The sequence below is a fragment of the Cervus canadensis genome, chromosome 13 (assembly GCF_019320065.1).
Source record: "Cervus canadensis isolate Bull #8, Minnesota chromosome 13, ASM1932006v1, whole genome shotgun sequence".
In the NCBI taxonomy this organism is placed as follows: Eukaryota; Metazoa; Chordata; class Mammalia; order Artiodactyla; family Cervidae; genus Cervus; species Cervus canadensis.
This window is the reverse complement of record NC_057398.1, coordinates 11268579-11281564: the sequence shown is the minus strand read 5'-3', so window position 1 is coordinate 11281564 and position 12986 is coordinate 11268579. Positions and strand designations below refer to the sequence as shown.

General features: G+C 43.1%; 1 protein-coding gene across 2 annotated transcripts in view; it reads left to right on the top strand.

The window, feature by feature from the left end:
- Positions 1-12986, top strand: part of PTPN14 (protein tyrosine phosphatase non-receptor type 14) — a 184505-nt gene that overhangs the window by 113063 nt on the left and 58456 nt on the right. For both annotated transcript variants that reach the window (XM_043485110.1, XM_043485111.1), the window contains exon 4: positions 12684-12781. In XM_043485110.1, the coding sequence (XP_043341045.1) occupies positions 12684-12781 (98 nt within the window). The remainder of the gene's footprint in view (positions 1-12683; positions 12782-12986) is intronic.

The following is a 12986-nucleotide window of genomic DNA, read 5'->3' as shown; positions in this document are numbered from 1 at the left end:
TGTTCCTCCGTGATTTGTGCTGCTTTTGCCACCAGGAGGATTTACTTCATGCTGTTGTTGACCATAGACTGATTCATCCATAAATTCCTTCTTTGCCTCTTGGTAGCTCAGAAAACATCGTAAATAATATGCAGGTAAACACAAATGATTCACATGCTAAAAGGGTATTTGTTTATTTTTATTGAGTCTATTTTTTTTTTTTAGCAGTTTTAGGTTTATAACAAAATTGAAGGATAGGTACTGAGATTTCCCATGTACCCCTCTGCCCCAGCACATGCATGATCCCCTGCATTATCAATACGTCTCAGCAGAATTTTTACCACAGACCTAGGTTGACACATCATAATCACCCAAAGTCTGTAGTTTACCTTAGAGTTCACTTTTGATGTTGTGCAGTCTCAGGGTTTGGACAAATGTGTAATAACATGTATCTATCATTATATGGGTCTTACCAGGAGGCACTAGTGGTAAAGAATCCGATTGCCAATGCAGGAGATGCAAGAGACATGGGTTCGATCCCTGGGTCAGGAAGATAACCTGGAGAAGGACGTGGCAACCCATTCCAGTATTCTTGCCTGGAAAATTCCATGGACAGTGGAGCCTGGTGGGCTAAAGTCCATGGTGTCACAGAGAGTCAGACACAACTGAGCGACTGAGCAGCTTCTGTCATTATATAATCATTGAGGGTATTTTCATTGCCCTGAATCCTGTTCTTTGCCTATTCATCCTTCCTCTGCAACCACTGCCCTTTTTACTGTTTTCATAGTTTTGCCTTTTCTAGAATGTCTTAAAATTGGAATTGTACAGTATGTTGCCTTTTCAGATTGATATCTTTCACTTAGTGATATGCAATTAAATTTTCTCCATGTCTTTTCGTGGCTAGATAGCTCATTTCTTTTTAGCCCTGAATAATATTCTAGTGTATGGATGTGCCAGAACTTATTTGTTGATTCACCTACTGAAGGACATCATGGTTTCTTCTAAATTTTAGAAATTGTGACTAAAGCTTCTGTACACATCTATGTGTAGGTTTTTGTGTGGACATGAAGTTTTCAGTCCCTTTGGGTAGATACCAACCAGTGCTGTTGCTGGATTGTATGGTAAGAGCATGCTTTGTTTTGTAGGAGATCGCCAAACTGTCTTCCAAGGTGGCTGTGCCATTTTGCAGTCCCCCAGCAATTAATGAAGAGTGCCCGTTTTTCCACATCCTTGGCAGTATTGGGTGATGTCAGTATAGTGGATTTTGGCCATTCTAATAGATATGTAGTAGTATCTCATTATGTTTTGATTTGCATTTCTCTGATGCTTTATAAGTAGAGCATCTTTTCATGTGTTTATTTGCCATTTGTATATCTTCTTTGATGGGATGTCTGTTAAGGTCTTTTGCTTTTTTAAAAAATTGAGTTATTTGTTTTCTTATTATTGAGTTTTAAGAGTTCTTTATGTTTTGGATCAGACTTCTATCAGATGTGTTTGGTAAATATTTTCTCCTGGGCTGTGTCTTGTCTCATAATTCTCCTGTTATTGCCTTTTACAGAGAAGAGGTTGTCTTTGTTTTATTTTTATTTTTTATGTATTTGGCTACACCAAGTCTTAGTTGCAACATGTGGGATCCCGTTCCCTGATGGAATCGAACCCGCGGCCTCTGCATTGGGAGCGTGGAGTCCAAGCCACTGGACACCAGGGAAGTCCCACAGATCAGAGGTTTTTAAAATCAGTGAAGTCTAGTGTATCAATTATTTCTTTTATGAATTTTTGTCTTTGTCGTTTTATCTAAACAGCCACTCTCATACCCAGGGTCATCTAGGTTTTTTCCCATGTTCTAGGAGTTTTATAGTTTTGCATTTTGCATTTAGGTCCGTCATTCATTTTAATTTCTGTGACAGGTGTAAGGTCTGTGTCTAGGTTCATCTTGCTTGTCGGTTCGCAGTTGTTCCAGCACCATTTAATGAAGCTATCTTTCTTCCATAGTATTGCCTTTGTTCCTTTGTCAAAGATGAGTTGACTGTGTTTACGGGGGTCTGTATCTGGGTTCTGCGTTTTGCTCTGTTGATTTATCTCTTGGTAATACCGCACTATACTATTGCTATAACCCTGTAGTAAGTCTTGAAGTCATGTAGTGTCATTGCTCCAACTTGAGTCTTCTTCCCATTATGTTGGCTATTCTAAGTCTTTGAAGGAATATTTTTTTCCCTTTGCCTGAATACAGACAGGTGATGGCACACATTTCTGAAACTTGAGGTGCGTGTTTCATACCATAGAAACAGCAGCTAAAAATCTTACCCTGAGGTGATTAATCTCGCTTTCTCCCACTTTCTTTCTCTGTCGGTATTTCATCTACCCAGAAGCACATATTGTGTCTCTCGTTGGCACCAGGCCCTGGCATTAAATGGTAAGACGCATTCCTGAGTCTGTGTGGAGTGGGAGAGCTGCTGACAACAGTGAAGAGGGACCTGGGTGAGGTGCTCTCAGGGCTGGGAGGGGGGTTCGTTAGCTGGTTGAGAGGGTTTGGGAAGCTTTACAAGTGAGATACATTTCGACGGAGCTTTGAAGGATGAGCAGTAGAGTGTCCGAATGGAGAGGGCTGGGTCGGGGCATTCAGACAGAGGAAACAGCAAGAGGGCGATACTGGGGAGCGCAGCACACCCAGGATCACTCAGTGTATGCGGCCTGCTGAGACATAAAATCAGAAAGAAAGTGGCTCTGAGTGAATCCTGAAGAGCCTGTTGTGCTGTCTCAGGACTTCCTCCTGAGTAGGGTTATTGGATATTTCGTTTTGTGGGGATACAGTTCACATAATGTAATATTTACATTTTAATCATGGTAAAGTATACAGTTCATTGGTTTTTACTATATATGCAGAGTTACCCACAGCCATCACCACTATCTAATTTCAGAACATCAGCAGTCATCCCCCCTCCCCTCGTCTCCCAGACTCTGGCAGCCACTAGTCTACTTTCTATCGCGATGGATTTGTCTGTTCTTGGACATTTTGTGTGAATAGAGTCATCCAGTACATGGCCTTTTTTGTCTTGAGTTATTTCACTTAGCCTGATGTTTTCAGAGTTCATGTGTGTTGTAGCAGTGTGTCCATACCCTGTTCATTTTTGTGGCTAAATGCTACTCCACTGCATCACTGGACCACACTTTGTTGATTCAGTCACAGGTTGATGGGTGTTGGATTGTTTCCTCTTTCTTGGTTGTCACAAATGATGCTGCTGTTTGTTACCAGTTTCTGTGTGAGTGTGTGTTCTCAGTTCTCTTGGGCGTATACCTCGGAGTGGAATTGCTGGGCCAGATGATAACTCCCATCTTTTGAGGAATTGCTGAACTCTTCTAAGTCGCTGTGTTTTTTCAGCCAGGGCAGAACAGACTCAGGTTCTGTTTGAATATCACATACTTGAGGTCAGTGTGGTTTTTTTTGAGATGGAGTATTTCTACTGCTGTTGCCTTGTTTTCCTACTTTAGGGCATCACAGTTCACAGCAGGGAAACATATCTGGCCCTTTAAAATTCCGTTGATGTGATTACTGCAGAGCAATCTGTACGCAGTAGCACATAGTGAGGCAGAAAGAAGTACTGTCAGGGTATTGACATCCTCTGTCTAGGATGTATTGTAGAGAATGAGTTTTTCTAGTTTAAAAAGAACCCTTGATTAAATTATAGGCTATTATTAGGGAGCTTATTGTACATATAAACTGTACTTGGATTCCCTGTAATTTGTTATAATTAATGCAAGAGTTCAAGAGCAGAAAGCAGGGATCAGGTTGTGGCATGCTTGGCTGTTTTGCAACTCCTGGCTATTATTGGCCTTTTTTTCACCAGCAGTTAAGGCCCGTGTGTGTTTGTGTGCATTTAAACAAACATTATCCTTTTTAGGAAGGAATTGCAATCCTTTGACTCATTGAAACTTAAGGAGCCTAGGTAAGAAGTTAGGTGTCTCTGGCAAAATGGAATATTGATCAGTGATTGCCAAGACAGTCTTGTCTGTATGTGTTTGAATGTGTGCACATGTTTGTATTTTCAGGTATGCATGTGTGTTGGCTTGTAGTGTAGAAAAGGCAAGAAGAAAAACTTTCCCTTTTAAGGTTCTCTTTGTGAGTTATGGTTTTAGCCTTTTCCTTTCTTTTCTCCCTCTCTGTTGGTTTGTTTCAATTTTGCATAATTGCGGGCAGAGTTGAAATCTGTCAGCCGCTTGATGATGCAGAGTTTTAATTGACTGTCAACTTGAACATTTCATTAAATAGAAAAGATTTCAGATAGTGCATTGCTCAGGTACCAAACACAGTTTTATACGTGGGTAATCACAAACTGGAATCTCCTTGGAGGCTTTGAGGACAGGGGGGCTGAGAGAGGAGAGCCTTCAGATTTGTTGGGTTGCATGCCTACGTATGGGTTTCCCTGATAAAGAGTAAAGAGTCCGCCTGCAATGCAGGAGACCTTGGTTAAATTTCTGGGTCGGGAAGATCTGCTGGAGAAAGGATAGGCTACCCACTCCCGTATTCTTGAGCTTCCCTGGTGGCTGAGCTGGCAAAGAACCCACCGGCAATGCGGGAGACCTGGGTTGGGAAGACCCCTTGGAGAAGAAAAAGGCTACCCACTAGAGTATTCTGGCCTTGGAGAATTCCGTGGACTGTATAGTCCAGGGGGTCACAGAGAGTTGGACACAAGTGAGCGACTTTCACTTTCACGCTCACGTATGTACTGTTTATCTGGTCCAGGCAGACGAGAGCAGGGTGGGCCACCCTCTCTATTATCTGGACTTACAGCTGTGAACACCCTTCCGAACGGCTGGAATGTGCTGTTCTTCGCGTTTTGGTGCCTCTGTCAGTCTAAGAATTAGAATTATGCTTTGCCATCCCATATCCCAGACTTTTAGGGCAGCTTATCTTCAATCCCCTCCTTTTTTTTTTTCATAGTAGAGAAATTTGTATGTCTACTTCTTATTGGCCCAATATGATGCCAACCAGAAAGTAATGCGAGTGTTTCAGCACCTATTGCAGTGTCCTGAGAGAACTGGGTTTCTGGGACATTCTCGCAAGATTCTCCTGATATTGCTGATTTTACTAAAGAGAGTTTTCTAATGAGGAGAGGACAATTTAAGTCTTACCCTCTTCTTAATAATAACAGTGGCCGAACAATCTGTCTGTCTGTCTCTCGTCCTCCTTCCCCAGTAGTTTTATGGAAAAGCTTCACAGTTTGAGGATTTTTAGGATGGGTTTTCAGGGCACCGATAATGCCCCATCTCTCTAGATTGTCACAGTCCTACTGACCGTGCGCCTGGGAAGAGGCGGGTTGATGGGACTGACCTTGAACTGTAGAGATGGGAAAGGCATGTGTAGCTCTCGGATGGCGACATTGCACGTGCACAGATAGTTAGGCGAACAGAGTGCTTTTACTGACCTGTTCTTAACTATGAAAGAGCATTTTCTTTCTGTCCCAGATCTCCCTGGGCACTGGGCGGAAAAGAGGTCAATCTGTGGATGGTATGTGCTGATCGGACAGCTTCAAGTGTTATTAATACCTTAATTGAGTGAAGTCTGTGTAACTTTTAATGACCCGTAATAGGAAAGTATCTTTACTCAATGCAAGGCAGTAAAGACTGTATGTAATACTGATGATGAGCTCCTGTTTACTCTTTCGAAACATGTTGCATTTAGAAATAAATGCATTTAAAAGACTAGTCTGCATCTGGGGATGGCCTCTCCTTTTAGGCAGGAGCCTGTAATCCGAGACCCCCGTCTCTAGATTTTCCTTTTATCCTTCAGTGCATCTTTCAAGGTTGTCAACGAGTAGTTAGAATGCATAGCTCGGTCTCTTTTTCCTTCCTTCTGCCTCCGGGGGAGGAACGTGAACTATCCCAGAGGCTACTGCTGGGAGAAAACACAGATCTGAGTAATCCACAGGCCAAACTCTGAAACATGTCGTGTAATGTTTTCTCAGAACAGCTTCCGTGTCAGTGTTTGTCTCATGTGCTGTGGCATAGATCTAACAGAGGGGGGAGGGCAGCGTGGTTGTGGAAGCCTGGGATCGTGAAAATCACTCGGCAGTGGTGTTTGTATTTTCCTTTCTCTCTCTCTAATGTGGCTGTGCTGCGCGGCTTGCAGGATCTTCGCTCCCCCAGTCAGGGATTGAGCCCAGCAGTGAAAGCTTCGAGTCCTAACCACTGGACCACCACGGGAGTTCCTGCACTTTTATTTCTGCAATACTTTTCGACTTCAGTGAAATCTATGACTTGTCTACAACGGCTGGGAATCCCACCCCACGCTCGTCGCCTTGTGGTTGCCGTGCAGAAACGGATCTCCAAGCTCTGGTCTGTGTGGTCCTGCCTTTAAGGAGCAGTATTACCTTGGACCAGTCCTTCTCCTCCCTCAGTGGAGTTTCCTTCTTTAGAAACGAAAGACCCGGACTTGAGTTGTTGAAGTCCTTCCCTTGTTAGGTAGCTTAGGCTAGCTCACGCTGCCACAGTGCGTGACCTCCAGCTGTCTGTGGCTTTCGAAACCAAAGTCTCTTTGCTCGCCATCTTCCATGTCCACTGTGTCCACTGCCATCTTTCTCGGGCTCAGACTCACTGAGCAACAGTACCTACTTGGGTGCTGCACATCTCACAGCAGAGGGAGGCAGAACAGGGAGCCAGACACAGACTTGGGAGGCTTCTGCTTGGAATCCGCACGTGCTGTTTCTTCCTCCATGTCACTGACCCCAAAGCTAATCACAGAGTTGATTCAGTAGGTAGCTGTGACCCCCTGGGAGAGGCAGCCCCGTGGTGAGTTTTGGCAGACATTCAGAGCAGTGACAGTGACCTTTGACCCCCTGCCTCCACCATCCTGTGATTTCGGCCCAGGCTCTTGCCCTTGTGGGTTGACACCCAACCAAAATCACATCTTGATTTTATTTATTTTTTGGTGGCACAGCATGTGGGATCTTAGTTCCCTGACCTGGGATCAAACCTGAGCCCTCTGCCTTGGAAGGCAGAGTCTTAACCACAGGACCGCCAGGGAAGTGCCCCCAAGTCACATCTTAAAGCTTTCAGATTTTCATGTCTATCCCACGTTTAAGGCGTTTCTGCTGAACTGGACTTGGGAAGAGTATTTCGTTTCTGAGAGGGGTGGGAGGAGCCCTTTAAAAGCAGCACGTACTCTGCCTCTGAGTTCTCTCTTCTTATCTGTGGTTCTGTGGCAGTACAGTCCATCCTTTCCAGGCCAACACGTGGAATGTCTCAATCTGAGAAGTATTAATAGATCTGCAAGTGAAATAGGCTTGCACAAGTGCTTAGATAGAGCCCTCATATGTGAATTAAAATGAGAGATGAAAGACCTTAGCAGTACATCTGTAAACATTGAGGCTAATGTTATAGGGTATAATTTTGAAAGAGTCCTTTGACACCACTGGCAGGAGTACTGAATGCTTTATTGATATAACTCAGTGTGGTATTTTTTTAAAACTTTCTTTTCATAATCTTAGGGAGAGGAGGGAACATGGAAAAGTCACTTATTTTCTCGAGTTTGTATAGAAAATATCCTGAGGCTGGGAAAGACTGAAGGCAAAAGGAGAAGGGGATGGCAGAGGATGAGATGATTAGATAGCATCACTGATTCAATGGACATGAATTTGAGCAAACTCTGGGAGATACTGAAGGACAGAGGATCCTGGCATGCTACAGTTCTTGGGGTTGCAAAGAGTTGGACATGACTTAGTGACTGAACAAAAACAAATTCAAGACAGATGAAACCTCTAGGGATAGGTTCTTAGTGACTTCGAGTTTCCAGGTGTGATGTTTAATAGCACCAGTTACCAGGAAGCCTTTGTTACTTCACCCAGAGAAACCTGCATTTAATCCACAAATTAATATTCTCTGGAGATTCAAAACAAAAAGCTTTGAAAATAGAAATATTACCCTTATTCAACAAGCACAATTATGTTCACTAATTTTTAGAGAGAAAGCAAAATCTTCACCTAAAACCATTCGTTGGACCTCAGCAGTCAGATGGAGTATTTCCAGGTCTTTGAATATAAAAATTATTTAAAAGTTTTCCTTGTGGGCTTGGGTTTTCAAAGAGGATCCCTTTGGAAAGTTGGCAAATACTTACTTTCCTGGCACAAAGATTGGTTTTTTTCTTTTCCCTCTCCACCCAAAGCTATGACAGGGTGGAGTGGAGTATACTTCCATGAAATTGCATGTTTCCAAAATAGGATTCACTGTTACATTTGACTTCTGTTAGAATTGAATCTCTAATCAAAAATAAGCAAAAACCAAACACTCTAGAAATAGAATTTCAGCTCATATTCTCTAATTTGGTCTTCATATAGGATAGAATTATTATATTTTATAAAAGTGCCTTTTGAGCAGAAATGTAGCAAACAATCAATTAACAAAGTGGTTCAGATTCCATTCCCGTGCCTGTGATCTCATGTAGTAATATCCACAATCTCAAATGGCTGTTGTACCATATCATTAACGCTATTTAGATTCTCTTGTAGTCTGGATGGCTTCCAGGAAAGAGCACTGCATTCTTCTGCTCCTTGGTTTCATTTCCCAGTGTTAGACTACGTTTAACCTAAAGGACCAGGAAAAATCCTGGTGTTCCTGTGTTTCCCTCCTAACTTTCTTCGAGGAGATGAACTAATAGTGTATATCATTAGATTATGGTTTTCGGCATGAATCTGTTATTTAAGTAAGGACTGTAAAACCCTGAGCTTTGCTTGTATTGGTACTTAATAAGGGTGCATGCTCCTTGAAGCAAAGGTGCTAGTGTAGAGCATTTTTGTTGGGGCTCTTGATTTGCTGAATGAAACCATGGAACCTATGATCCTTGGCACTTGCCTTGTGCAGGCTGGCCGTCTGTCCCCTGGGAACAGGAGGCATGCAGGCAGACAGGAGGTGTGTGGATCCCGGGAATGTATGGGACCGCCCTTCTGTGATGGTCACTCTTCTTGGATAAAACATCTGAAAAATATGCCTGAGCTTGGGGAATTGACCTGAGTGAACAGGGAGGAAAAATGAAAGCTAGAAGGTAACATGTAACATATTTTAACTCTGCAGCAATTCAGGTTTCCTTAGTCTTCAATACTTTGATCCGCTCTCATGCTGTTTCTTTTAATTCGTGTACTGTTATTGCTTCAAAATATTTTCATTTACTCCAATTCTCTCCTGTGAAGAATGATCAGGCAGGTCGTGGCTTCCCCTTTTCCCGCCATCATATGTTATTCCCAGAAACTCCGTCAACAAAGAAACACACACACACACACACGTTAGGGCGGTGTCTTCAACTTTACAGGGTTTTAAAAAGTATTCTATCTAGTATTTGCTCCAAACTGTGCACGTTCAGAAGCAGCAGACCACCACCTTATTACCAGGAAAAGAGTTTCAATCACAAGTTTTTAGATATAACCTCTGTTCCTGTTTGTTGAGATTTAGACTCCATGATGCCTTTAACCAGCTAAGAATACAATGAGTACGTGAGGGCAAGACAGTGTCCTCTGGACTCAGAGTGGTGAATGGACACAAAGATTTTTTGTCCACATACCAGGGACTTGTCTCTGAAAATCAGCAAAGATACTTGTTATGTACATTAATTGATTTCGGTCAGTTCAGTTCAGTTGCTCATTCGTGTCCAACTCTTTGCGACCCCATGGACTGCAGCACGCCAGGCCTCCCTGTCCATCACCAACTCCCAGACTCAAACTCATTTCGATTGAGTCGGTGATGCCATCCAACCTCTCATCCTTTGTCGTCCCCTTCTCCTCCAGCCTTCAATCTTTCCCAGCATCAGGGTCTTTTCAAATGAATCAGTTCTTCTCATCAGGTGGCCAAAGTATTGGAGCTTCAGCTTCAGCATCAGTCCTTCCAGTGAATATTCAGGACTGATTTCCTTTAGGATGGACTGGTTGGATCTCCTTGCAGTCCAAGGGACTCTCAAGAGTCTTCTCCAACACCACAGTTCAAAAGCATCCATTCTTTGGCACTCAGCTTTCTTTATAGTCCAACTCTCACATCCATACATGACCACTGGAAAAACCATAGCTTTGACTAGATGGACCTTTGCTGACAAAGTAATGTCTCTCCTTTTTAATATGCTGTCTAGGTTGGTCATAACTTTTCTTCCAAGGAGCAAGCATCTTTTAATTTCATGGTTGCAGTCACAATCTACAGTGATCTTGGAGCCCCCCAAAATAAAGTCTGTCACTATTTCCAGTGTTTCCCTATCTATTTGCCATGAAGTGATGGGACCAGATGCCATGATCTTAGTTTTCTGAATGTTGAGTTTTAAGTCAACTTTTTCATTCTCTTCTTTCACTTTCATCAAGAGGCTCTTTAGTTCTTCTTTGCTTTCTGCCATAAGGGTGGTGTCATATCTGAAGTTATTGATATTTTTCCCAGCAATCTTGATTCTAGCTTGTGCTTCATCCAGTCCAGCATTTCTCATGATGTACTCTACATATAAGTTAAATAAGCAGAGTGACAATATGCAGCCTTGATGTATAGCCTTAATTGATTTAGTCAGCTGATTTTGACAGGAAGTCAAATTATTGACTCACAAGTGGACCCCCTGAGAGGTAGGGAAAATAGGGGAAGGTTGGTACAAACATTTAGATATAAGATGAATAAGAGCTGAGGAACTAATGTCTAGCATGACTGTGGTTGATAACACTATACTGTATGTGTGCTTGGTCATGTTTGACTCTGCGACCCCCATGGACTGTAGCCCGCCAGGCTTCTCTGTCCATGGGCTTCTCCTGGCAAGGATACTGGAGTGGGTCACCTTTTACTCCTCCAGGGGATCTTCCTGACCCAGGGTTCAAACCCACATCGCCTGTATCTTCTGCACTGACAGTCAGATTCTTTACCACTGTGTCACTTGGGAAGCCCTGCTATGTTGTATAACTTTATATAATTGAATTGAAATTTGCTAAGAGAATAAAACAATTTTTAACCAAAAAAAGTGAGAATAAATAATATTCATATATATATATAAAATAATGGACCCTATAAAAATGATTATGAATATTTAAGGTGAAAGATAAAATGGTAGTAGGAAAAATAAGTGGCTTTTCTAATAGATATTAAGTTTGACTAGAAAAAATCTTTAGATAACTCAGAGTGTTGGTCTTTCTAATTGTAAGTAAAGGTTTTCCCACCAGAGTCTTCCCTAGTGACTCAGATGGTGAAGAGTCTGCCTACAATGTGGGAGACCCGGGTTCGATCCTTGGGTCAAGAAGCTCCCCTGGAGAAGGGAATGGCAGCCCACTCCAGTATGCTTGCCTGGGAAATCCCATGGGCGGAGGAGCCTGGTGGGCCCCAGTCCATGGTGTTGCAGAATCGGACACGACTGAGCCACTAACACACAGTTTCCCACCAGAGACTGACTTGACTGTCTTTACCCTGTGCTGTAGACTCAAGAGGAAAGAAGTAGAGACTGTTTTGTAGAGAATGCCGGATTCTTCTTCTCAAAATAGGAGCTAGGTTGACATGTAATAGGCTTCCCTAGTGGCTCAGACAGTAAAGAACCTGCCTGCAATGCAGGAGACCTGGGTTTGATCCCTGGGTCGGGAAGATCCCCTGGAGAAGGGAATGGCCACCCACTCCAGTGTTCTTGCCTGGAGAACCCCATGGACAGAGGGGCCTGCTGGGCTATAGTGCAGGGGTCACAGAGTCAGACGTGACTGAGTGACTAACACTTCCACTGACATGTAATGATGTCCGTGATATCAAGGTAGAGACAGCAATCATTAGCTCTCACAACTGATTGCCTCTCTCCAAGAGAGCAGGGCTTTGGGTCACTCCTAAGTTCCCTTGATTGACATGCTGAAGTTTTGAAGACATTACAGAGTTGTGGTTACCAGGAGCAAAGAGGTTGTTAGCATTTGCCAAGAATTAATGCCTAAAAAGTGTGACTGTTCTAGAGGTAGTTTGTTTTAAGAGTATATTCAAAGGAAGTGGAGTCCTGGGATGTAAAGGTTTGGCGTGAGGAGATTTCTAAACGCTTAGGTAATTCTAATTATGATTTTATTGGCAAGGAAACAATAGCGCTCTATTAGCTTCTGAGAACAGTGGTCTGGTCTGAGGTTGCTGTTGGATATGGGCACATTCTGTCTGTCTGCACTTTGCTGCTTTGAGGATGTACGTTGGGTTGGAAGGCTCAGTATCACATTCGATTAGATTTTTATGAGTCACAGATGTGGAGGGTGAGCCTGCCTCTGAAAAGCTTTATCCTGTCCATTAGCAGAATTCTAAATGATTTGGCCCGTTTGTCTTCTACCCTCTATAACCTTGGGATTTAAAAAAACAGTGTGCTTCCATAATTTTTTTTTTTCAGGAATGCACACTGTTGCGTGGCTTTGGCAGCTGTGTGTTGTGGGTGTCCAGGTGTGCAAGAGTGCCCCCATCCTCAGTCTCTTGTTATGAAGAGCTGGTCCTTATCAGTAGTTCATCCTGCCGGCCTGCCATGAAATGATGTGATGAGAGCACTTTCAAACTCAGAGCGAAGGGGATGTGGCACCTGCCACATCAAACAAAGACAAACAGGCAGAGGTCACTTTCCATCTTTTGTAGATCTGACCTTTATCGACATCACCTGTGTATCCTGCTGTGTACCCAAGGGGTCAAATCTAGAGGCATTCATGGCGTGGGAATATATTCCAAGTATGTGTTTTTAAGGTTATTTCTTCTGTTTCCATGAATAGATATCAGTATTACCTGCAAGTCAAAAAAGACGTGCTGGAAGGGCGGCTGCGCTGTTCCCTGGAACAGGTGATCCGGCTGGCAGGCTTGGCTGTGCAAGGTAAGAGTGGGGACTGGTGTGTGACAACCATCTTGTCTTGAATGCTGGCACCGCTAGCCTCTCGGAGGGAGAAGTTAAATTTACTTAAGTGATCCCTTCATAACTCTTTTTACATTTTGAGGCATCTTACATTAAAAGTGCAGAGGCAGTGACTTTTGGTGGCAGGATGGTGGATTCCTCAGAGCTGTTTGCAAATTGCTCAAGC